This window comes from Filicampus tigris, chromosome 4 (assembly GCF_054856515.1).
Source record: "Filicampus tigris isolate MCC_2025a chromosome 4, RoL_Ftig_1.0, whole genome shotgun sequence".
NCBI lineage: Eukaryota > Metazoa > Chordata > Actinopteri > Syngnathiformes > Syngnathidae > Filicampus > Filicampus tigris.
This window is the reverse complement of record NC_141220.1, coordinates 21,014,439-21,040,211: the sequence shown is the minus strand read 5'-3', so window position 1 is coordinate 21,040,211 and position 25,773 is coordinate 21,014,439. Positions and strand designations below refer to the sequence as shown.

At 42.8% G+C, this 25,773-nt stretch overlaps 1 protein-coding gene across 3 annotated transcripts in view; it reads right to left on the bottom strand.

Moving 5' to 3' along the window:
- The window catches only part of znf423 (zinc finger protein 423), a 125,092-nt gene that overhangs the window by 31,181 nt on the left and 68,138 nt on the right, over positions 1-25,773 (bottom strand). For 2 of the 3 annotated variants that reach the window (XM_086028962.1, XM_086028961.1), the window contains exon 19: positions 23,544-23,564. The exons of the other annotated variant lie outside the window; for it this stretch is intronic. In XM_086028962.1, coding sequence (XP_085885088.1) covers positions 23,544-23,564 — 21 coding nt within the window. The remainder of the gene's footprint in view (positions 1-23,543; positions 23,565-25,773) is intronic. 3 annotated transcript variants of the gene reach the window in all.

The following is a 25,773-nucleotide window of genomic DNA, read 5'->3' as shown; positions in this document are numbered from 1 at the left end:
AGGGAGGTGGCGCGAAGTGCAAGCGAGATGAAACAGTATGTGGATAGATCTGACATTTATTCAAGCTTTGTGCGACGCCACTTGCGCAATGACCCATTATAGCATATTTTACACCAGAACCGCAACGCTTCTATTAAAGCTGCAACTGCCGGTTCTCCACTCAATCATTTCACATCGCCGGCTTTTGAAAGCCTCTGTTCATTTCTCTCCTGTTCCTTCGCTTCTCCTGTCTTCCAGGGTGTAGTGTTCATGCAGCGTGGCTTTCTCTCTCCGTCTCCTCACCAGCCCCCCCTCAATCTGGGCTCCATGCTATGCCGGTTTAATTGCAACAGCACCCTCGTGTGCCAGCCGGGCACTGTATGTGCGTGTGTGTGTGTTTGATGACGAGACGGACGGGGGGGAGATGGAAGGAGAGACCTCCTAAGAGTGTTCAAGGATAAGCAGCGGGACGCAGGCCACCTTCCTATCTCATCTCCCACCTTGTTTCCCATTTCCTCTGTATCTCCACCTTCCCTTTCAGCATTAGCTTCCATGCCATCACTTTTGCAATTTCTCCCTTTGGCTACTTTGCCCCTTTTATTTCCCCACCACACAATCGGAGGACATGCTTTTCTCTCAATTCATATGCAGTATCTTCTGCCTTCTTCTCACTCTCTCGCCCACCAACAACTTGTCTTCTTCCCACCATCCCCCACCGAAGGCTCAGCCCTCTCTCCTGGTCTCACCTCCCATGTTGCCCATTGAGACGTCTTGTCAGAGCGCCCTGTCTCTCCTTAATCAGCTGTCAAATATCAAACTCTCAGTGAGCTCCTCTTACCCTCTCGATTTCCCCACTAGGGCCCACATTCCTCCTCCAGAAAACGCCGTACACGCGCACGCATAAACACACACACACGGTTGAGTGGATGCGGCTGACTGACACCGGTTCTTAATAGTGAGCATCTGTGTGTCCGTATCATACAGTGGACACAGTGGGATTCGGTTGAATGTCGTTGAAAGGTATTTCTCACAAACTTCACTTTCGGGGGTATCAGAAGAATTTGCTGTTTTGCTCTTTCTTTAGCTTATTGTATTTCACGTTGATGCCACCACAGAAGAAGACCGGTGATGGCATGTGAGAGAAGTGTGATGATCTGAAATGGCAAAATGGGACTCAGTCTTAGCTGCTTCGTACAACACGGCTAAAGCAAGTCTACAAGAACGATGTAGTGGACACAACAAAACGTATTGTGTTGAGTTTTAATGTTAAGAGACTCGCCTCACAGGCAGCAATCCTGCCTCTGGACATTCAGCACACCATCAGTTTTATACTTGTAGGACGTACAGTTAATAAAGGTTTTATAGCGGCAGAAATTTGACTCTAGAATGGGTTTCATTCAATTTCCATTACTACCACGGGGGAAAAAAAATCCAAATTTAAACAAACTAGAGTGACTGTGCTCAATCGTAGCGGTTCCACGTCTTGTAGAGTCGGACTGTACTGATGACCACAATGTCTACATAAAGACACAGCCACCGGCTACTGTATGATAGGTCACCATAACTCACAGGTTTAATGATGGAGAGCTGGTGAGCCCCCACTTAATGACAGCAAACGACGAGGCCAATCCGTCAGCACTGCCGCGTGCTCACAACAGAGTGTGTGTGGGCTTTATTAATGCATTCATCTCCTAATGTTGTGCAGCTGGGGAGGAAGCCAGGGGATGATGATTAGCGACAAGGAGCAAGAAGAAGAAGAGGGTAGAAGTGAAAAAAAAACCCAACAACAACAAAAGAGCAGAGGCAGAGAGAGAGAGAGAGAGAGAGAGAGAGATGAACGGGTGGTCCAAAGATGATGAAGGGTTGAGGGAACATTGTTTAATCACCCCAGGAAACATCAGCTGTTTCCAGACATGCAACAATCTCACTGTCTAAATGATTAGTGATTAGTCTGTGATCACTGGCAGACGGCGCTCGCAGCCGAGTGTCAGGCGATAATAAATCTGACGCAGCCATCATCGTATATTGAGGGAATCGAAACAGAAAGGGCCAACCACTGACTCATTTCTGACTTCATCTCTTCATAGTAGAGTCTGGGAACAGACTGCTGTTGACATCAGGACATGCTATGATTTTATCTTATGCTAATTCTCTATTTGTCACCATGGGTCTTGAGCGTCCACAGTAGCACTGAGCTGTAGTGCCAACTCACAGTATGTTCAGTATCTAGACAGGTTTACCAAGTCAATGTAGTAGGCTCGTGGTTCTGATGTCCAACAGGCCCCCACGGAGATGCTACAACATTAGCACACTGCCTCTATTAGCACACTGCCTCTATTACCATCACCTTGATCTGTCCACAATTTGAGAATAAAATCATGCATGATGACAAGAAGAAGGCAAATAGCAAACAGGGGAAAGCTGAGGAAGGTGAACAAGACAAATAACAAAAAAACAAACTCACTCTTGAGTGAGGATGTTGCCTATTGAAGGCGTAGTCACGGATGCATTCTTAGATCTTTATTTCTTTGTCTGGCAATTGCCTCCAACACACCTTACGCACTCAAGGATCTGGACCAAGAACTCAGGAAACGTACGTGTGCCCGTTTGTATTTATAGTGTAACTGTGTATTTACTAGGTTAGTTTAATGCACACGGAAACAATAGCGCAGCACGCTAACACAGGAAAATACTAGCATGCGTGTGTGTAAATGTGTATACACACATGATGTGAATCTGATGGTCCATGTATTCATCTCAGAAGTGATTCAAGCAGAGAATTGCACGTTTTGTATTTCAACCAATCTTTGCTCAGTTTAGCTTAATACTAAAAAAAACTATTCAAAACACCATTGACATGCTATTTTTAGCATCAGTAGTCACGGTTTTGGAAACAACGGATATTTGAACACAAATGATGGATGGTAGGGATATCACGATATGAACCTCACGATACGATAATTATCAAGGAATTGTAGGGAGGTTGGCGATATACTATAAAAAGCTCACAATACTGTATAAAAGATCACGATATTGTTAAAAAATAAGAGCTAATATTAAAAAAACATCACAATATTCCGTTTTTTTTTACACAACAGCACTCACAAAGAAATAGGCTTGGACAGTTGTGTGCAATATAAATCTGTTTAATTTCTGTTAAATTTGATTTTGTGGGTATGTGTTTGGTTTTTGTAGAACACAAAATACAAATACAAATAAAATAAACACGAGCAGTTGCATGTAGATGTCTCTACACAATGCTAGTTAGTTGTGGTCCTAATTATACATATAGTTCAAATAGTACAGTTAACCTTAACCTCAATGTATTGGACCTACAATGACAGAACGTCTAATATTGAGTCACTTATTTGCTACTGCACGCACACATTGTGAATCGGGTCAATTTGTGGAGGAACTCAAATGTGTCATGCTCCCCTTCATCTGGTGATTAGCGTGAGTCTTAAACTGTAGGCAAAATGTGCATCAAAGTAAACTGCACTAATAAACTAACCACCAGTGGGTGCTGGAACTGCACAAATGGAAAACAACTTGAGCTTTTAAACAGATTTGCTGCTATTAATATCGTGACATGATGACGATATATCGTGGCAATTTTAATATCGCGATAACACGATATTGCCGATATTGTGACATCCCTAGTGGATGGCATATATCCTAGCATTACATCATGCCACACAACTGCTTAATCTTTATTGAATTATAACACAATGTTTTTAGAAAGTATGCTTAACAAACATGCCGTTTCCCCCCCTTTCATTCCCATATCCACCACTTATGAATGTCACTTAATTTTTCATTCCTGGACAAACACTGCTACTGTTCGCATATCCAGTTTGCTGCACAAGCTGGATGCCAGAATCTAACTTCTAATTGTGTGAGTACACAATGTGCACCGCGTCTCTCTGAGAATTCCCCGTGCAGGCTTTCTGTCCTGATCTTTCTGTCACCCGTGTCTCCTCTTTTCCTCACTCCCTTTCATTTGAACAGTCTTTCCCTCAAACAAGCCAGTCATCCGGTTAGCGGCATCCCTTTAACAGAGGGCTGTAACAGGGCCACAGAGACATAGGACAGCAAAAAAAAAAACTGTATGTAAAGAAGATGCAAAAGAACAGAGAAAATGGATCCTAATGATTGGGTGAACCCCCTGCTTGCTCCCTCTAAACTAAAAAATGCAGGGTTGGAATGATATGAGGAGAGCAGATACTGTGTGGCGCTGAGGCTGCGAAAGGCGAACCGCAAGATAAAACAGGTGAGGAGGTGGAAGTCTAGACAGGACGCTTGTGCTCATTTACACAACTGGAGGGACAAAGTACAGAGGAGAGAAAGTGGGGGGAAAGACAAAAACAAGATCTTAAACGTGACACCGAGTTGTCTTACTTTCTTTAGAATCACGTATGTGACATCAAGGGTAATTCCAACAAACCATCACCTGAGAATTCACAAATCAACTTAATTATTATGATAAGGTCACAGTAGGGGGTGGTGTCATTGTATGCAACGAAAAGCTTTGCTGCTGTCATGTGTAAATGGGCTTTCCGACATGTTGCCAGGTGCTATACTGCCAGTGCTAAACTGTATTAACGTTGTACATTTATGGATTGTTTATGTTCCAATTGGATTTCAATCCACCGTACAAGTGTAGTTTGCTGCTTGATGCGAGAATTCAAATGTAATGGTAATAGGGAAGCCAAGGGGAAGCAGTGTAAAAAGGAACGGGGAGGGAAAGTGAGAGGCATAAAAACATAATTTAACATGAGCATACATAGAGGGAGGGTGGGGGGGCTGACAGGAGGGGGGTCTGATGAAGGGATGATGCGGGGGGTTGAGATCTAAGCCGCACCACTCCTCCCTGCACTCCTACCTAGGAAAAGAGGGATTTGCTCTCCCTGGGTGGGACGGAGAGATGGAGGGAGGAGAGACGAGCAGAACAGGAGGACCGCTGAGAGGGGGTGGGGGAAGTGGCGATGCGGAGGCGGCTATGGTGAGCTGCGCGGGGTGGGGGACTGGGGATGAAGGCATAAAGATCAAGAGGGAAATGAAACAGGAAATTTGATGAAAATCATTGTGAGTGCTTAAAAAAGTTGAAACCATTCTCACCCAGGTATGGATGCAAAAGGGGACTTAACGTGGAGTCTTTGTGAAGAGTGCAAACATGTCACGTTTAAAAAAACAAAAAAAAACATTAAATGTCTTTTACAGGGCTCATATCGTTACCAATTAGGTGCCTGATTTAATAAGCGGAAGCTAACTTGCTTGTTGAACCTAACAGACTGTGTGCGCTGTTGGAAGGCGTGCTGCACCTGACATACAAAGATTGCAATCTTTTACCAAGGCCTTCAGCAGTTTGTGCATGCAAAGCAGGTGTAAAGTGGTGGAGAAAGCGGTAGAGTGGACCCCCACTTTTCGCGGGGATAGGGACCAGGCCGGCCTGCGAACAACGAAGATCCGCGGATGATGAACGTCCATGATGAATGCATTGAAAAAAAATAAAGATTTTACGCCAAAAATGAGCGTTTTTCATGAAATATTTTGAAAAAGGTTTAAAAACATATTGAAACAAACAAAAATAAAAAAACGCAAATAGGTGAATCCGCGGGTGACGAACTGCTGGTATGCAAGGGTCCACTGTATTTAAAAGAGTGTTTTGCGCTTTAGGTAGCTTTGACGGAACATTTGGTTGAGCCCCTTCAGCGAAGAATGAAGTTTGAAGTAATGGAAGTGGAAGTCGAACAAACATATTAAATCAATTGCTCGGGTTTTTTGGGGGGTAAACCAACAACCAGATAAAAGCCATGTTATGCTGGAACTCAACTTAGTGTGGCAATTGAATGCATCTGCACATCCTGCCAGACAATGCATGCACAATTTGGAACAGCACACCCAACGTGGTTTGGGATAGGGCAGCACCAATTTTCACCGTGCGAATGAAATGAGCCAGTCATGCGTAAATGCAGACTTGAAAGGAGTTTTGTTGGGTGACTCCTTTGACTGGCTCAAAATTTCCCCCATAAAACAAACGAACATTGAACGAGCAGTTCAAACATGTCTAAAATCCCCTAGAAAAACAACAACAACAACAACAAAAACAAACAACAACTCAGGGAAAGAAGAAGCTGATGACTAAAGTACATGACCTATTCCACTACCCGCGTTGTGCTTCTGACCAACAATGTTCCATTTGTGCTATTTAAAGCGGAAGTCAATGCAAACATTTTTTTTTTCAAGAATATGTTCTATGCAAGCCCACTAGATGAAACGGTATTCTGATAAATATTGCATTTGTGGAATAAGTGTTAATCCACTCGTTTTTAACCATCTCTGGGGGCGGCCATTTTGTCTTCTGTCGACTGGAAATGACATCACAACTGCTCAGGGAATACTGCTCAGAAATGACAAAATGGCCGCCCCCTGAGATGGCTGAATCACAGCTCAGATTCAGAAAACGGGTCAGCCGTGATTGGTCGTTGTGAGCAGTTGTGATGTCACTTTCAGTCGACAGAAGACAAAATGGCTGCCCCCAGAGATGGCTAAAAATGACACATTCTTGCTGCTTAATGTATATTCCACAAACGCAAAATTAATTAGAATGCCATGTTTCAACTAGTGGGCCTGCTGGGAACATATTCTTGAAAAAAATATGTTTGGATTGACTTCCGCTTTAAGTGGAGTTTTTAGGGCAGGTGAGGACGCTTGAAATGTCACTGTAATTTTGATGCGGTGACTTCGAAAAGCCCCTTGGAATTTCGGTTTAGATGAGCTTATTAATCGGAGAAGGGGTTCTACGCATAACACCCGAAACAAAAGCGTCAAAGAGTTGTTGGGAAAAAAATAAATTAAACTCTTTTACCCTAATTTGATTATGTATTTTTAATCCAATTTTATCATAGAGGATATCACACAAAAACATTGCCCATTTTTTTTTTTTTTTTTTTACGCAAAAGACAAAATTTCTCCGGAGCCCTTCATCCATTTTTCTCAAAATTCTTGGTGTGCTGTAATCAGGTTGAAGTGACATTTTGAAAGACTGTCATTTTGGGAATATTTGATCACATTACATGTAATAATTATTTTATGATAGTGACAGTTTGAGTCCATTCACAAATCTGAACAAATCAGTAGTTGATCCCCATTCCAGTATAGATTGTGCCCAACCTGAGAGGTTCCACACTTTCAACACGAGTAGACACAGTGACACAACTTTTCGCATGCCTCTCTGCTGCCCTGAAAAATTTGGTGAAAACGGAAACTATTCAGTAGAAACACAAAGTGCATCTCTGCCTTGCAATATTAAACGTGAACTTTGGAGACATCACTGGGTCAGTGCCCCACGGGGATGCTGGGAAATATGAAAAGAGAAGCAGCTGGTACTGACATGGCTCCCCTTACAACTCCAGCCAAGACTCCCTCACCAGACCCGCCCCTCGCTCACCTCCTCTGACGCACTCACAGCGTCTCCCCGTTGTCTTCCTCGCAGCCTCCGCTTAATATTTATCTTCCGTCCTCCTTGTCTGCTTTGTTCTACCTTCATTTCCCTGCCTTAGTTTCATCACTACAACCTAATTGAATTGAAATAGAAAATGCCGTGTCGTGGGCGAGTTAAAATCTTACACCAGCAATTATGCACACAGAGGCATGGATTAAAATCTATATTGTATAATCCCCAATCATACTCCAAATGTCAATCTTGTCAAGTCCTGCTGTTGGTATGAAATCAGTGATATGACAGACTTCTTTATAATGTGGCAGCAGGCTTGACAAGTCCCTGTCAGCAACACAGCAAATTTGTGCTCATCCGCATTGATAGGATGCCAAGTAGTACCATGCCACACTGCACGCGCAAATAATCGGTGCCATCTTTTTTTTTTTCTTCTTTCTTTTTCCAATGAATCAAGTTTGCGTCGGCCCCAAGTCTTTATTTTCCAGCCCACTTTCCCCGTCTTTGCCTTCCATCACAAAACTCAATTAGTAAATTAGTTCCAGCTCGCTAAGCGATAAACAGCGGCCTGGGAGCACATAAACACACACGCTATACCCCATTAGGGCTTCACAAGCACCATGCAACAAAAAAAAACCTTCGTTACACAGGTACACACTCATCCCAGAGTAATTAATTTAGCGACTCACCAAGGAGTTTACGTTTAAACTATGAACGTCTGCGTGCGTACTGTACAGCATGTGCAGGCTCGGCTTGACTGATGGGCCGAGTATATTGGCAGTCAGCAATGGGCTCAAGTTTTAGATGCCACACTGCCAGATTCGGGGCCTCTTGTTTGGCATTTGAAGTGCTCATTTGTTTTTAGTGCTCATTTAAAATGTGTTTTTAACCATGCACAGGGACTATTTGATTTCAACATTTTATTTCAGGCCCATTGTTGGGCATTTATTTGCTGTGAATTTGATTTACAGTAGTGTTAAAAATGACATATTTTGATTTAATATGATTTATATTTTAAGTGTCTTTAAAGTGGAAGTCAACCCAAACGTTTTTTTTTTTTCAAGAGTATATTCTATGCAAGCCTATTAGTTGAAAAAAGGCATTCTGATAAATAGTGCGTTTGAGGAATAAGAGTTAATCCACCCGTTTTTAGCCATCTCTGCCGACGGCCATTTTGTCACTTCTGTCGACTGAAAATGACATCCCAACTGCTCAGGGCTCGACCAATCACGACTCACCTGTTCTCGACTCACGACTCACCATTCTGTCGCTAAAGTTTGAACAACAAATGCTAACGGGAAAACATGAATTAGAGATAGATAGCAGTGGTCGTAAGCGAAGAGGTCATCAGATGCTTGTTCAACAAATAAGGTGTCGAGTGAGCGCCTACCAAATAGTGGAAGAAGCTAAACAATGAGCAACTGGATCCAACCCTACGAGTTTTTTTACATTAAAAGTAGGGGCACAACGGGCAAGCACAAGTCACCTATCTAATCATATGCGGCACAGAGGCCTAATCTAACACACGGGTAAAATAAAACACATCGTTTTTCCATGACCAATTTCCACAATATATTTGGAGGTACATCTAATCTATTCGAATCTCATTATTCACATATATGTGCATGTGTATTACACTGAAGCAGCACTAGGCTTAACAGCCAGCTTTCATGGTCTTTAAAAAAGAACAAACACCAGCTCAAGTGCTCAGTAGAGTATTGTGACAGTGTGCGATAACCATGGGTGAAACACTTAAGCTGCTGTAATTAGCCTGATCACTGTGGCGACCCAAGATCCTTCCTTTCATCCCTTTACTTCACAAACTGGCATGGCAGACTAAGGCGCAACGACACAGCACAAATACATGTGCATGATGGAAATTTGTGTTGAGTCTGAGGGGTGGCAGCATTTACACACTATCACGCAAAAGATGCAGGAAGACGACGCGCAGCACACACACACATTGTCACAGCGTGAAAAGCAGACAAAGAAGCTTGGTCGAGTACCGGATGTACCAAATGTACACTCTTAAAAATGATGGGTTATTTTGTAACTCAACTGTTTGGGTCAACACTGTTGGGTCAGAGATTGGGTCAATTTAACAAAACACTGGATTCAAATCGGACTGAATTATTAAACCATCTGTTGGATAAAAGATGCTTCACCCACAAAAACAAAATGCAATGATTTCTTAACCCAGCTACTTGTAGAAGATGTTAGGTTTGGTTTTGATCATCAACATTGCTTAACATACACACCACGCATTGGTTTGACAAGATCCCGCCTTCAATGCAAGGTGGCCTGCATTTCGGAAGTCGCCGGAATGCTTTGTTTTGACTAATGAAGGTAGATATAACATATTATTGTCAAGATTTTTGGAAGGTTGACTTTCACTTTAAGATTACATTTAAAATGACTGTTTATTCTTAAATTGTTTCAAAATATTAAATTGTACAAATCCTTTGATTTTGATCCTCTTAAATATCAAAATTCTGTAGTCATCCATGAAAGCAGAGTGATTATTTTTGGTTTTAATCAAACCTAGACATATGCAAACATCTGCTTCTAGTATGGAAAACAATGATCCGCAATTTTGCCAATTTTCATTGCATCATTGTTAAAAAATTCAATAACGGATGGATGGATTCATTGATTAATAAGAACAACAAAAAACAGATTAATGAATAAAATAAATCCAGTAGTTCTTTTTGTTTGGGATTACACATAATACAGTTACTCAGCAGCATTATCCTGTGTATTTGACTGCTTGATCAATGAAATGATTGACAGAATTCTCAAGAATCGGTTCATCGATCCCTACCCACCCCTAGCTAATTAAGGGCTTGTCTTCGGGAATTGAGGGCGTGGGGGGCCTGACTTCCTGTTGGATTTTCCCGATATACAATACAGGAAAACCAAACAGTCCATTCACTTTTGCTTTTCTTGAATCAGAAAAAAAAAAAGTCGACATCAATGTGGCGAATGAGTCAAGCGCTGCACTCAACAAAGAAAAAACACAGCTCGGCTATGAAGAAAATGAAAGAACAAAAAGAGCAGGAGATGTGTGGTGTAGCAGAGACAGAGTTGAACAAAGAAGTACAGTAAGAGTCCACTGGCCTTACAGCTGCTCTCTGCACACAAAGTCCCTCGGCTCTGGCTTTGGGGACCGCCTTGTGTGTGCGCCTGAGCTGAGTGTATACATCAATGTATGTGTGCGTGGATGTGTGCTGCGTGGGGTCCCTGTAGGAGTCCATGCTTTCAATGGTTGGACTGCCAAGTCCGAAAAAAACCCACCCCCCATTTCCAGCCCGTCTTGCAGAGGAAAAAAGACGGGAGTGGGAGAAAATCAAGAAAAAAGAAAGGGCTTACAGTACCGCGTTATAGAGTATTGAAAAATTAGGTACTCAATTTCATCAATTTTATATTCTAAAGAATTGTTCTAAACATATGATGAGAAACTGTTGCCAATGTGTGACATACGCGTTTACTTTGTTCCGATATGGCTGCGCAGTTATATTGTCTTCTATGTTGCTGCACCTTTTGTGTTCAAATACCTGTTGCTTAAAGGGTTGATCTCACATAAGCACGGGGACAGCATGCAAACTCTCCAGAAGCTCGGAACTGCGAGACAGCCATGCTAAACATTCAAAGCAATAAATCTGCTGCCGCACATTTATTAGAAAAACAATCTCTCGTGCACAGTACAGCTGACTGTTGTAATTAAAGGTGTCCTTTATAATGAGACAGGCCACTTTCACACTCTTTCACCTTTCAATGATGCCCGGTTTAAACGCATGTGTACATGCGCAAACACAGCCACACACCCAGAGACTCGCACATTCTTACTCCCAATATACGCCCCTTTAGTTTGCATAGCCCATCTGGTCAGTTCATGCAGCTGACAGCCTGTCATAAGGTGTGAATGCGCAAACCACGTGCTTTCATAAAAAAACGACACCGATGTGCAACTTTCCGCCCAAACACACATTATTTTGAATGTAGGGGTGTAACAAAAATTACTTTGAATCGGAAAATCGGTTTGGATTTAAAAGATTTTATTGATATAGCACTTTTCATACATAAAAATGCAACTCAAAGTGCTGTAAAACATCCAAAGCAAAACATTAAAAAAATCCGTTCACGCCCCCCCTCCCAAATCAAATCATTCCACTTTTAAAAGAACCATCCTTAACTCATCCTTGCATCACAACCCATGTATCGAGAGATGTATCGAATCGCCTTTAACTCATTCACTGCCAGACATTTTCAGACTCTCTTCTAACTTAACGTTTGAAAAAAATTGAAAAAAACCTGGGATTGAATGGCTGGACTGTGAAAAGACACGTCAATTCGTCAATGGCAGTGAATGAGTTAGTTGGGCAGATGCACAACCCTATTTGAACGCAAAAATAATTACAATTGCCCCCGCCCAAAAATAAAAAGAAATCTGCATTTGGCAATAAATATGACCTAGCCTGTACTTAAAGCTCAATGTTACTGCAGTGCACTGGGAATTCTGTGCATACTCTATCTGTATGCATGGTGTGTGTGCGCGTTAGCGACAGACGGAGAAAATGAAATGACGACAGACAGGGTCAGTGACTGTGTTTGTGTGGGTGTGTGCATGCGTGTGTTAATATGTATGTACTGTATATGATAGGTCCAGGTGCTGGGACCGAAGCATATCCCTTGGCAAGAAAAGCATCGGTCCCTGGACTCCCCTCTGCTTCGTGCTAACGAGATATACAGTACACACATCTCCACACACCCACACAGCACATTGATCAGGGCAAGGATGAGGGTCGCTCTGCACCCCCTTAGCCAAACACTGAGGACCAAGTGCCTCGGGGCACACTGCCCCCCGCCTACACGTGCACACACGCGCACACATACAAACATTCAGGCAAACACATGGCTAGCTCATCTGGATTCATCTGGAGTATAAGACTCCCAACACTGTGTCACATACTAAACAGGCACTTGTGCATCATTATGGAATGTGGACAGTGTACCATAGCAACAACTTTTGAATTATAGTGCAGCATAGCTGGCATTGACTTAGGGGTGACAGACTCTAATATCTGATGCGACATGTCGGATGCTAGCCGTACCTCAGCAACAGTTGATAGAGAACAAACTGGTATACAACAAACTGGATGTGCGCGCCATAGCAACAAGTTATAAGGAGATCTGTATCATCAGCAACAGTTGTTGGGGGACTGCTTATCAACAGCACACGTATTGCAACATGTCACACGATAACTTTGTGTTCTGTCGGGGTTATGTACTGTGAGGGAAATGTGCGATAACATATTTATCTTTATACTTGTTGTTTTGAACGTCTTACTCCATGTAAACAACTGCATGATAATGACCATGAGACACGAGTCAGAAAACCTTGTTAAGTGCACTTTGTGCATCAGGTCTGGACAATATCTGCTCTTCCCGTGGCTTTTTATAACAGTACAGAAAATATTTGCTTCAACAGATACCTGTTTTCCGCAAGACGTTCTTAGAATAGAGCGATTTTGGCTGTTATGACAGTAAAAGACTGGTAAGAAGGGGGATTTCCGGTTCACAGTTTTATTGTGGTGTAAAACTGCGTTAAGCGATTTTTTTTTTTTTCACCAAAAACAAATATTGGAGTGAGACTGTGAAAGCAAACGGTGGGTTTCTACTCCCATTTTGTGTGTGAGTGTGTTTATTTGGGTGCACATATTTGTGATGGTTTGGCTGTATGAATAATTCAGGTCCACGGAGACGACAGCCTGTCGAGTTAATGAGGAGGACATGCAATGATACCAAATATCGCTGGTGGGAAGCTATTGATCCGATAAGCCATTTGTCCAAAATTTAGTCAGGAAATCAGAGCTCATACGTCTTTTACAGCAATTCACCGATGGATAGACAGAATAGCACATGAGCAAACTGTTGATAATCCTGGTGAATGCTTTGTGTTCACAGAAGCCATCCACAATAGATCAAGACGTTATTATCCTATCTTAAGGTTTGTGAATGATCACACACCCTAAAAACAGTTGGCTGAAAAATAACACCATTTTGGGTAAAAAAATGGACCAATACACAAATTGGGTCAATTTGACCCACTTTCTTGCATTTTGGGGGTGTTGTTTTGTACAAAACTACCCATTTCTTGGGTTGTTTTCCGCAAAAACAACCAAGAAAGTTGGGTCATATTAACCCAAGTTGTGGATCGGTCCATTTTTGACCCAAAATTGTGTTATTTTTAACCCAACTGTTTTTAGAGTGAACACGCTTTTAAACTATAATGAGACTTGGCGAGCTTCTTATCCTCATTATTTCCGCCAGTGTTTAACATTCTACAAAGTCTGATTAAAGTTCACGCCTCCTAACCTAGCATGGACATCTAAGCCCGGCGACCCCTCTCTAGTCTTTGTTGGTAAACTGAACAAAGGAAGCCATAATATGGGTCAGACAATAGCAAATTGATTTGATGCAGTGGGTAGCTAAATTTATACTATTGATACCTGACTATAAATCACTTTGGAGCAATTCGAGTGTCATGGGGAAAGGCTTGACAACATTGAAATTATTTTTAAAAGTTAGCTCTCAAATTGAATAGGTATTTAAAGAACGTGAAAGTGGCTCAATGGTTTCAGTAGCAGTCAATCATATGACTGGTGCGTTTTAGTTACCCGTGGTGCTAAAAACATGGATATGTATTTTTAAAAAGTGTGGGAGGTTTCTCCAGATACCTTTCACAAAGCCCAGTTGCTTTTGGCACTGCGGTAAGCCTGGCACATAATGGCGTTGGGAGTCAGACATGCAACAGTGTGTGAGTGAGCCACCGCAGCAGGTCGTACGGGAGCCTGACACTCACACCCACACAAGTGCCTGAAACTAATCATACTATGAAGGCACAGTGCAAGGCTATGTATAATTAAGGACACACTGGCACTTTCCTCCAACATTATGGATGGCTGGTAGTAGCACCTCTTGTTATAGCAGGGCGCAGGAGCACTAGTGTACTTTTTTCTGGGGGTGGAGGGGGGTGGGGGGGTATACCATACAACTTTAATTTTAAGACACGTTTCTCCAACGAAATACTGGAATAACCTGGAAATCTTAAAACTTAAACATGAACCTCCTGAGAGTCAAGCAATTGGAAATTGGCCACTCATACTGAAAGATTGGCTGAAATTCAACAGATTTTCGAGGAAAATCCCTACATGAAAGTCATTATTCAAAGTTGACATTTTTTATTAAAGCAACTGGTCATGCCGATGATAGAACTTTAAAAAAAGCAACATGCTAAAAGCTGTAGTTAGATTAAAAATGTACATTTCACTCTCATTTCTCTTAAAGTGGAAATCAACGGAAACACATTTTTTTCAAGAATATGTTCCCAGCAGGCCCACTAGTTGAAACACGACATTCTAATTACTACTTGTGGAATAAGAGTTAAGCAGGAAAATCCACCCCTTTTTGTCCATCTCAGGTGGCGGCCATTTTGTCACTTCTGTCAAGTGAAAATGACATCACAACTGCTCAGGGCTAAATAACGACCAATCACGGCTCAGCTTCAGAAAACAGGTCAGCCGTGATTGGTCGTTACCTGAGCCCTGAGCAACTGTGATGTCATTTTTAGTCGACAGAAGTGACAAGATGGCCGCCCCCACAGATGGCTAAAAATGGGTGGATTAATAGAACATATTCCTTGAAAAAAAATTGTTTGGGTTGACTTTTAAGACAAGTTTCTTCTACAACCTTGGCCCTCATCAACTATGGTAAAACCTGTACATCTGTACAGCATTATATAACATTGTTTCCAGATAAAAACTCTTGAGGACAATAAGGACTTGGCAACTGGACATTAAATTGTCTTTCAGTGAACCCCCAAAAATTTAAATCAATGCACCTTTCCATTTTAGAAGCACAGACAGACAATCCGTTTTTTCGGTTTCATTTGGAAGCTGTTGGCATGATGAGCTAAAAAAACAACAAAGAAACATTAATTTGCTGTGCTGTAGCTTGTATGAGAAGGAGAAGAGGCCGACCAGTGCGAACACAACGTCAATCACTGGTTGATTGCCTGTGGGAGGGAAATGTTTGACCCGAACACAGACGCTGACAAGCTCAAGACAGGACATATCGGTAAGACCAGCAAGATTCTTAAAAGGGAGCCCGGCAGTTGCATCTAGGACACATCAACTCCTCAACTATAAAGAAAAAACATCTGGATGGCATCCAAAAGTACCATGCATCAACACACACTCGCACGCACTCTAATGAAGCCCCGGTAGTGACGAAGAGCAGCAGGGAGCAGCGCGGATCGCCGAAGACAAGTGTGCGTGAGCTTCCGTCACAATGTGTGTGTACGCTCTGCGCGAGCGCGCGTCTCCGGCGGGATAATTATGGCGCTCCTCGGCAGCTGAGCGTGCCAGATGTACTGGGAGACGGAGGAGGTAGGGGAGGAGGGCGAGGAAGGAGGACGAGGAGGAGGTGGTGGTACGGCACAGCGCAGAGAGGGAGCACAGCACCGGGGGCGATGCAGCAGGGAGCATACAGAGTGTTACGTGAATACATGTGTACACGTGTTGCGTTTCAACGCAGCGACGTGTGTCCGTGTGTCTAGCCCGGGCCGGAACGTTTACAGCACCATGGGTGTGTGTGAGCTCGCATAAGAGAGCATCTCAGGGTGTTTATTTCCAGATGGATGTCCGTGTTTGTACACACTAATGCGCTATGGCGAGAGTGTGTGTGTGTGTGTGTATTTGGCACAGGCACTTTTGCTGCTTGCCATCCACCATTAGCAGGCTGGATCAGTCGCAAATGAGAAGCTCTCATCCAGGATAAATGCAAGGATGAGAAGGGAGAGAGAACATGAGATTGGAAATTGGTTGCCGGGGAAGGGGATCTGGACTAAAGTCTTTGGACCAGCCTCTTGCGCAATCATGAATCAATCAGGAGTTGTCCTATCCCCCCTTTGTACCCCCGGTATCTTAAAGTTGAAGTCAACCCAATCATATATATTTTTTTAATTATACGAATATGTTCTATGCAAGCCCACTAGTTGAAACAAGGCATTTTGATTAATATTGCGTTTGTGGAATAGGAAATAATCCACCCATTTTTACCTGTTTTCTGAAGCTGAGCCCTGATTGGTCGTTACCTGAGCCCTGAGCAGTTGTGATGTCATTTTCTGTCGACAGAAGTGACAAAACGGCCGCCCGCTGAGATGGCTAAAAAGTGGGTGCATTTTGCTGCTTAACTCATATTCCACAAACACAATATTAATCAGAATGTCTTGTTTCAACAAGTGGGCTTGCTGGAAACATATTCTTGAAAAAAATGTGTTTAGGTTGATTTCCACTTTAAGTTGTGGCATACTAAAGCAAATTCAGAGACTCCTTTGCTTGAAAAATTTTCAGGTTGACGAAGGCCATTTTCTATTGAAACATGACAGGGACCCAGTCTAAGAGGCATACTCGGATACGTTTGGCATGGAGGAAGATGTGTTTTAGTACAAACTACGGATATTGTGAAATAGTTAATGGGTCAATGGACAGAGCATAAACCAGAAATCAAAGACACCTGATAGATTCTTTCAATGGGCAACTTTACTATGACTCATAGCTAATCATGTCGACTCATGTGTTTAAGCATTTACAACATGGATCCCTCGCAGAGAGCAACAGGTGAGGGGGTGGTGCATGAAACCAGTGCAAAACGTAAGAGCCAAGTCTCTGCTTGATGATCATGTAATTGTTGTTCTGCGTTCATTCCTTGTATAAGCTGTACATTTTCAGGAAAAATAGATGATTGCAAAGCTATCCCTCCTATTACGATTTGTTTTTGTGTCTGACAGTTGGGCAGACAACTAGTTGAACGGATTTTGGGGCGTAATGAACTCATTTGTGCAGCGGCATATGAACTCAATGCCGACGCCCGCTTTACTGTGTTAAGAGAAAGCCAGTTAATGAAAGCAACCGCACGGTGGAAAACAAAATGAGAAGAGAGGAAATAAACATTCAAACAACAGCTTAGAACAGCAGAAAGGAAAGTAAGAGATTGTCTCCTCTGGTTGGCTTTGTCACCTCTCTCACCCGAGGGGGCCCAGAGCAAAGCACCATGGGAAATTACTGAAAACAGAACGCATTGATTTATCTAGGGTGATGCGTGTGCGTGTGTGTGCGTATATGTCACACACGACCTGAACAGCAATAAAGAGAACAGCCTGGTCGACATCTGCTTAGAGACAACAGATAAGAGCATCAACGCACTGTTATTTTTCTCTTCCTTCATCTCCATCCTGCAATCTCCTATCCTGTGCTGTGTAATTAAGAGTCAAAGACGACCCCCTTCAACCACTCCCAGCATGGCTTTGCATTCCATCTCCGACTGAGCTGCTGCTGCTATTTTCTTCCTTCTTTCTTTATGGGATCTGCAGGATATTCTAAAGCTTGCCTTGAGCACAATTTTCGGATGGAACCGTTGTGAATCCACAGCTTGTTTTGAAGCTGAGTGTTAGTCGTCAATCATGATGACTTAACAACTTTTATTTAAAGGGAGGTCAACCCAAACTGATTTTTTTCCAGAATATGTTCTATGCAGGCCCAATACTCTAAACACGGCATTCTGATTAATATTGCGTTTGTGATATATGAGAAAACCACCCATTTTTAGCTAGCTCAGAGGGCGGCCATTTTGTCACTTCTGTTGACTGAAGATGACATCAAAGTTGCTCAGGGCTCAGATAACAACCAATCATGGCTCAGTTTCAGAAAACAGGTGACCCGTTGGTCGTTATCTAAGCCCTGAGCAACTTCGATGTCATTTTCAGTCGACAGAAGTAACAAAATGGCCGCCCCCTGAGATGGCTAAAAGTGGGTGCATTTTCATCTTAACTTATATTCCACAAACGCAATATTAGTCAGAATGCCATATTTCAACTAGTGGGCCTGCATAGAGCATATTCTGGGAAAAAAAAAGTTTGAGTTGACTTCCACCCTTAGCTCATATTTGTAAAACATCACTTGATCAAGTGTGAAATAACCACAGGTTCAAAAATACAATGTAAACTTTGGTAAAAATCACACAACCCTGATACATCTATTTACTAAGGCCATTTGAAAACATGACATCATGCCAGATGTTCAATATTAAATGGTCAAAACACCATTAATGCTTGGCACCATCCACCCATCACTCTGCTGGTAGAACCAAGGCTAGCTAGCAAGGTGACCCTGAATCTGAGTGAGTGTGCTTATGTAGTTGTGAGTCTGTACTTATAGGCATGCATGTGTGTGTACATGTGCTCAATTCCTGTAATTAACACCAGCCATTAATGAAGTCCAGCTGCTCAGCAAGAGTACTGAGTGCCAGCCAAAACCTGCCACAAATCACTCCCCTCCTACTTCTGTGCAATCCACCCCGTCCCTCATTCATGAGCCTCATTCAGCTTAACGTTCATAAAGATGATTCCCTTTATTACGCATTGGTATCATTCTTTCTCTTTTTTTGGTAATTCGCAAAAGGACGAGCGGTAGTGTTTGACACAGTTGGCTTTAGTTTATTTGGATGACAGAAAACATTGGCAGTGACCAGTCAGATCCAGTGAGACGAAGAAGCACCTACAGCTCTAGTGAGTGCTTCTCTCATTTTAAATGTTGACTATGAGCATACAGCAGCAACAGCAAAACTACCAGAAGGTACGATAAACCTGTGTAGCCACCTGTTGCCATTCAACAGAGTAAGTCACTGCTTCTTGCAAGGATATCAGCCCTGTGTTCAATTAAAGAGGCCAGTCAATTTTCAATTTCAGTATTCATACTTGTTGTGACATTATAGTGTGGCGCAGGGGTGTGGATTTTTTTGTAAATAGATACATAAAATGCCTCACTAAAGGTTGGGAAATGATGGAAGATACCATCAAGGCATCCATGCATATAATCCCCCATCCATACGAACACCCCCCCCCTCAAAAAAACAAAACAAAAAAAAAAACAGGTCAAGAAAGAAGATCCGCAAATTAGGACATTTGAAATGGATTTCTAAAGACCAAAAGGCCAATGAGTATAACATTTTAATGCGATGTTCTAAAACTTTAGAAACTAGTTATGCCTCAAGTTGACTTTAATTCAGTAAAAAATTGTAAAAAATAAAAATAAAATTAGGAATGATGTCTATTGAAAGTTGGGGCCATTTTTTTGGGGGGGGGGGGGGGGTCACTCTGTACTTGTCCTCATTAGGGTTACAAGAGAGCTGGAGCCCATTCCAGTTGACTTTAGGTGACAGGCAGGGTGCACCCTAGACAGGTCGTCAAACATTCACATTTACAGGGCAAGTTCATAACATCAAGCAAAATAATTACATTAAATACATTTTTGGTCTACCCTGAAACATTTCATGACTGCTACACATATAAAAGCTCAAGTTTTGACATAGTCTAATCTTTAATCACACTGTATTTAAAACACCCAATTGTAATAGAGTAGAGGTAGATTCCCTTACACACAAATGGCCACACACCCACGTACACATCACACACACACACACCCACTGACTCACCACCAGCTGTGACAGATGCGCCTGTCACGGCAGAAAATGAATTCAAAATAGTTAGCAAATTAAGCAGCGAGTTAATTGTTGCTTGGCCTCTGTTTATGAAGCGCGTAAAGGCAAAGCGCTCTGCAAAGGAGAAGAGCGACAGCGTGTTTTTGTGCTTGTACGTGTGCGTGTTTGTGCCTAATTGTTGTTTGGCAGCTGGCGCTGCCACACCTGGACGGCTTGAGTCAAGCGCAAGTATACAAAGGGGGAATGCAGGTAGAGTAAGCTATACAGTAAGTAGAGCAGGCATACAGTACAATCGGAAAACACACACACACAGCACACATACACAAAGTGCAAGAACAGACATCAGTCATGTGAAGCACACTATTTGAATATAAAAGTTAAGTAAAGTGGCGCTGTTTGTGCCAATATCCTCCTAGGAACACACACACACACACACACACCCTCTTGTTCACATAGCAGACATGACTGTTGCGTTGACTATCCGGCTCATGTCTATTTGTCAGTGTGTCCTATTAGGTTTCCAAACAGCTTGTAATGACTGGTAATAAACAGCAGAAGAAAGAAGTAAATCAAGCGAGAAGATGACAAAATGAGCTCTCGGGGGGGGGGGTTGCATGCTCCCAGTTTTCAAGACACAATACAAACACACATACGGAGACACGATTAACTCTGCATAGGTGTTAGTTTGTGGCTAAAATCTATTCTCTACCAGAGTAGATACATTTACATGTTCATTTTAATCTTAGCAATTAGCGTCACACTCAAACAGGAAGTGCATACGGGTCAACTGATTGGTGACTGTCTCTTGTCTTCAAACATTTGAAACGCGAGGGTGAAAATGAAAACCACCTAATGATAAATATATCATCAAGATAGCTAATTCGATCACAGCAAAATCTCCGATCTTATTTAATTTACAATCAGCCCCATTTCATCTTTCTTCTCCCCTTCATCTAGCCCTCTGTGATCCTCCCTTGCCAGTCCCTTGTCCCTTCATCATCACTCCCTCCCTCCCTCCGGTGTCACGGCTCGCCGGCTCCAGGTGGCGAGGGAAGAAGGGAGGAAGGGACGTAGGGAAGGATGACTAGATGGATGGATGGACGGACGGATGAAAGACATGAGAGAGGGGGAGGGCGGGCTGTCATCTGCTCCTATGTTCATACCATCACAGCACCGACCAGCATCAACATCCCTGAGCCTTTCTTGAAACATGTTAACATTTTAGAAGCTTGTTCTTTGACTAACTAAAGACCAAAAATGAAAATGATTAACCATAAGATCAGAGATCCGGAACTACAGAATGTGTTTCTTACAGATGATTCTCTTCACATTCTTGACTGATTATTATTCATTTCAATTTGTCACTTTGGTTGCATTGTACTGAGCAGCCAGGACAGAAACGCATGTATCACTTTTTTTTTTTTTTTTTTTTTTTTGCTATGCTACAGCTACATTCTTCATTCCGGGTTCAGTTCTACGGCCATTGTTACGCTTTTACCTCTACACAGGAACTATGAGGCACACATGCTAGCTGAATTCAAATCTCTTGAGAACCGCTGACACCCCATAAACCATCACACATAATGACAGCAAAGCATCCGAGTGTCTGTGTGACTTTAGCACGAGCGTCGGTCGTTTTCCAAATATTACATGCTAAACCTCTCGATTAATTGACTGCCGCAGTGAGGGCAACTGGGGGTCAGTGTGTAAAATGCTTTTAATGCTTCCATCTTTTAAGAAACAACAACTCATTTAAACACATCCGCAGAGACGAGACATTTCCTGTGGCGTTTCAAAGTCTCTCAGACTGGACGCTTGTGCCTATGATGGGATTAGCCATGTTCCTTAAGTACCTTTTTTTCCCCCCAGTTTATTTAAGACTTTCGCCAGCTTTGATACTTGCTGTTGAGGAACGTTGGCAAATCTCCCTATGCTTGTTGTGATATCAATTTCATGTAAGACTGGTGAGCCTAAGTGTTTTGTTAAGTACAGAGCATTAGTGAAGTCACACACCAAGAGAAAAAAAAAAGGGGCAGATTAGTCTAAGGCTTATTAGTTCAGGTGCGGCAGGGCAGAAGAAAACACCAATGTGTCTGGCTGGTAGCAAACGCACACACACACACACACAGAACGCACATGAATGAACTGTGTGCCACATCATCCACCCCCTTTCACTCTAAAAGCTTCTTACGCGCCTCATTAAGTCTTCAGCGACACAAAGTAACCAGGCCAGACCTTGCTTATCAGGACACACGCATACACAAATACATAATGTTGAGTGTATTCATGCACAAGTGTAAAAGAAAGGTCACGAAGCACGGAGACACCAGCTCTGCGACCGCCAGCGGGATGGCTGCTTAGACAGCAGCCAGACATTACTCGTGAAGCGCATCAGCGATTTCACTGCAAGCTAATAGACTGGCTGACTACAGGTTGACTGCGAGTTCACTGTTCTCAACTGGCAACCACATAGAAAATAGCCTGCTGGGTTTATTTAAATGGGGAATCAACCCAAACAGATTTTTTTCAAGAATATGTTCTGTGCAGGCCCACTAGTTGAAGCAAGGCATCTTGATTAATATTGCGTTTGGGGAATATGAGCAAAATCCACCCGTTTTTAGCCATCTCAGGGGGCGGCCATTTTGTCATTTCTGTCGATTGAAAATGACATCACAACTACTCAGGGCTCAGGTAACGATCAATCACGACTCACTTTTCAGAAAACAGATCAGCCGTTGGTCATTACCTGAGCCCTGAGTAGTTGTGATGTCATTTTCAGTCGATAAGAAGTGACAAAATGGCCGCCCCCCCGAGATGGCTAAAAACTAGTGGATTTACTCTTATACCACAAAGGCAATATTTATCAGAATGCCTTGTTTCAACTAGTGGGCTTGCATTGAACATATTCTTGAAAAAAATATATTTGGGTTGACTTCCGCTTTAAGGCTTTACTTCCCACATAGGGTCTGATAAATGTAAAGAAAGGATTGACTGCATTCAGCGTCACATGTCAAGCATGAAACTCTACTGGAAGGATGCCCCCTAGAGTTACGGGTGATTAGGAACTCATCAGTAGAATGTGATTAGGTAAGGGTAGCTAATGTAAGAGCATTAATGGAATACGTTAATGAAAATAGGTGAGTCAAGCTCGTCCCGAAGACACATCATTAGCGAGCTCTCTCCACCGGGAACCCTTAGATCCAGGTGAGTGGACATCCAAATACATTTGTGTGTGTCTGCGCATGGAGTGGGAGGGACAATGAAGCATGCAGCTGGGATTGTGAGTGTGAACGTGAGGATTAACTGTGCCAAAATGTGTCCAGTACCATAAGCGCTCCCCCCACGTATTGATGTTTTAAAATTACACCTTGTCCAACACTGACAATATGAACATTAATAATTTGATCATGCAGCGTGGTTTAAACATGATAGTGTGTCATTGTAAAATTATGCATAGCAAGTCATAAGCTGTCAATGAGATGCTGATGGGCAGTGAGGCAGCGGAATGCTTGCTGCCTTGCTCAGAGTGTGAGACAGAAAGGGGACAAACCTTGCCGACAGGTGGGCTCTTCTACAGGCCATCCCGATGGCAGGTGGGGTTGGGGAGAGTGGAGGAGAGAATGGGCACGGTTAGTAATATGTACTGTTCATATTGTGAGTGTGTGTCTGGGGGCGGAAGGCAAGGGTTTTTACCATGATGACTAATTAAAGACTAGTCATCCACATACAGTCTATTATGGGTCAATAAAAAGTGTGTCTAGTGAACTTTTGACCCAAAGCGCTTATCCTCACGAGGATCGCAGGGGTTGCTGGAGCCTATCCCGGCTGTCTACGGGGCAGTAGGCGGGGTACACCCTGAATTAGTTGCCAGCCAATCGCAGGGCACACAGAAACAAACATTCGCACTCACAATCATACCTAGGGACAATTTAGAGCGTTCAATTAATTTACCATACGTGTTTTGGGAAAGTGGGAAGAAACCGGAGAACCTGGAGAAAACCCACGCAGGCACGGGGAGAACATGCAAACTCCACACAGGGAGGCCGGAGTCGGGATGGAACCCACGACCTCTGAACTGTGAGGCGGACGTGCAAACCGGTCAACAGTCGTGCCGCCTTAGAGAAAATCATCAACTAAAATAGCAAACAAAAAAAAAAAGCCAGCTGGTTGAAAATGAGCTGACAAAAGGGTTTAGTCTGAAAGGAAAGCGCATGCACGGGTGGCATATCTGGCCTGATCGAAGAGCAGTGGTCACAATCACTATGCTAATTAGTGACTCGCACTGATTAGAGCCAGCGGAAGTGGGGAGCGGGCATGTCGCTCAGTATGTGGTCACGGAGTGCATGTTTGGAGCAGACACGTATTTGTGTTAAGCATGTGTATTGCGAAGAGGAAGAGAGAGGAGGTGCAAATATTAAGAGTGTGTCTTACACGTGTATGAGAGGTCGGGCCTCATGCTGGGGGATTCAGACTGAGGTGATTAGTGGGATTTAGTGGCTGCATGCAACTCTCTCTGAGCGTGCAGTCAAGGACTTGGGTGTCTGCGTACAGTGTGTGGGTGTGTGTGGGTGTTGACAGCCGGTTAAAACTTTCAGTAGAGCGCACAACTCCACAATCTTCAGTACCAAATTTTACACATAGAAGGAAAATAAAGCACAGTCCTGCAACTGATTGGGATGCATTGAAAACACAACGACATTGGCGAAGCAAAAGTAGGTAAATCCTAAAGGGGTCCGAAATTGTTAAAACATATTTTGATAATGGCATCGTGACATATTTGAAAATGTCCACTAAATGGTTGTGAAGACGAACTGCAATCACTCATTCTTTGGCAAGCAGGTGCTCAATATTATCACATCTTACCTGATGCCTTTTATGTAGTCACAGTAACAGAACATAGAAAAACTAGATAAGGGCAATTCTATTTTAAAGTGGTAAGCAACAACTATTTTTCAAATCAATTAGGGGCCGTTAAACCAACAGCAAATTTTAATTTCGGCCATCCGTATTGCCTGTGGATCATTGTAAATGTAGGTTCTTGTCAAAATACACCTGAAGAAAACCTTTTATAAGGTTTTGGCTTGAGCTGCAAAAGCTGCCGTGCAAGTCCAACTTGTTGCGACTGTCTCTCTCAAAGACAAGGCACCCTGGACCTCTCTTTGGTCTATCGGCCTGAATGTTGTCTCTCTTACTCTTTATCTGACATAGTAATTAACAAGGCCGCAGCGGGGCATCATGTATTACCCATGCAGCCATGTGACGGTCATATTACTGGCCTTGATCTTCTCTCCACAGCCAGTCAAAGCTGTCATACGTACAAGTGTGTTACAAATTTGGCTTTTTTTCGTCAATAAGACAGAGTAGCTATCGTAATTGAGAGTAAACGCCCACATGAGTTTCTTTGCGTGTGCGCATGCTATGTCACTACTGAGCGTGCATGTGATCGACTGTTGGTGATAGCAGTGATCGGGAAAAGAACATCAAAAACGGTAACCATCACTCAATCACAAACCTTATAATAGGAACTGTGCAAGCTTCCCAGAATAATCTGCCGCAATTTCATAATTACTCTGTGTTAGGCTTTCATACAATTAGCATGTTAATTAACCCAGTACTAATACAACCACGTGTGTAAGTGTGCGAGTGGATCAAACAGGAAAAAGGAGGAGAGTTCCCAGTGACAAGAAAATGAAGAGAGAGAAATGGGTGTATTAGAGGTTTAGAAGACCCCCAAAAATAACCAAACAAAAGGAATTTCACGCTGTGAAGCAGTAAAAAGT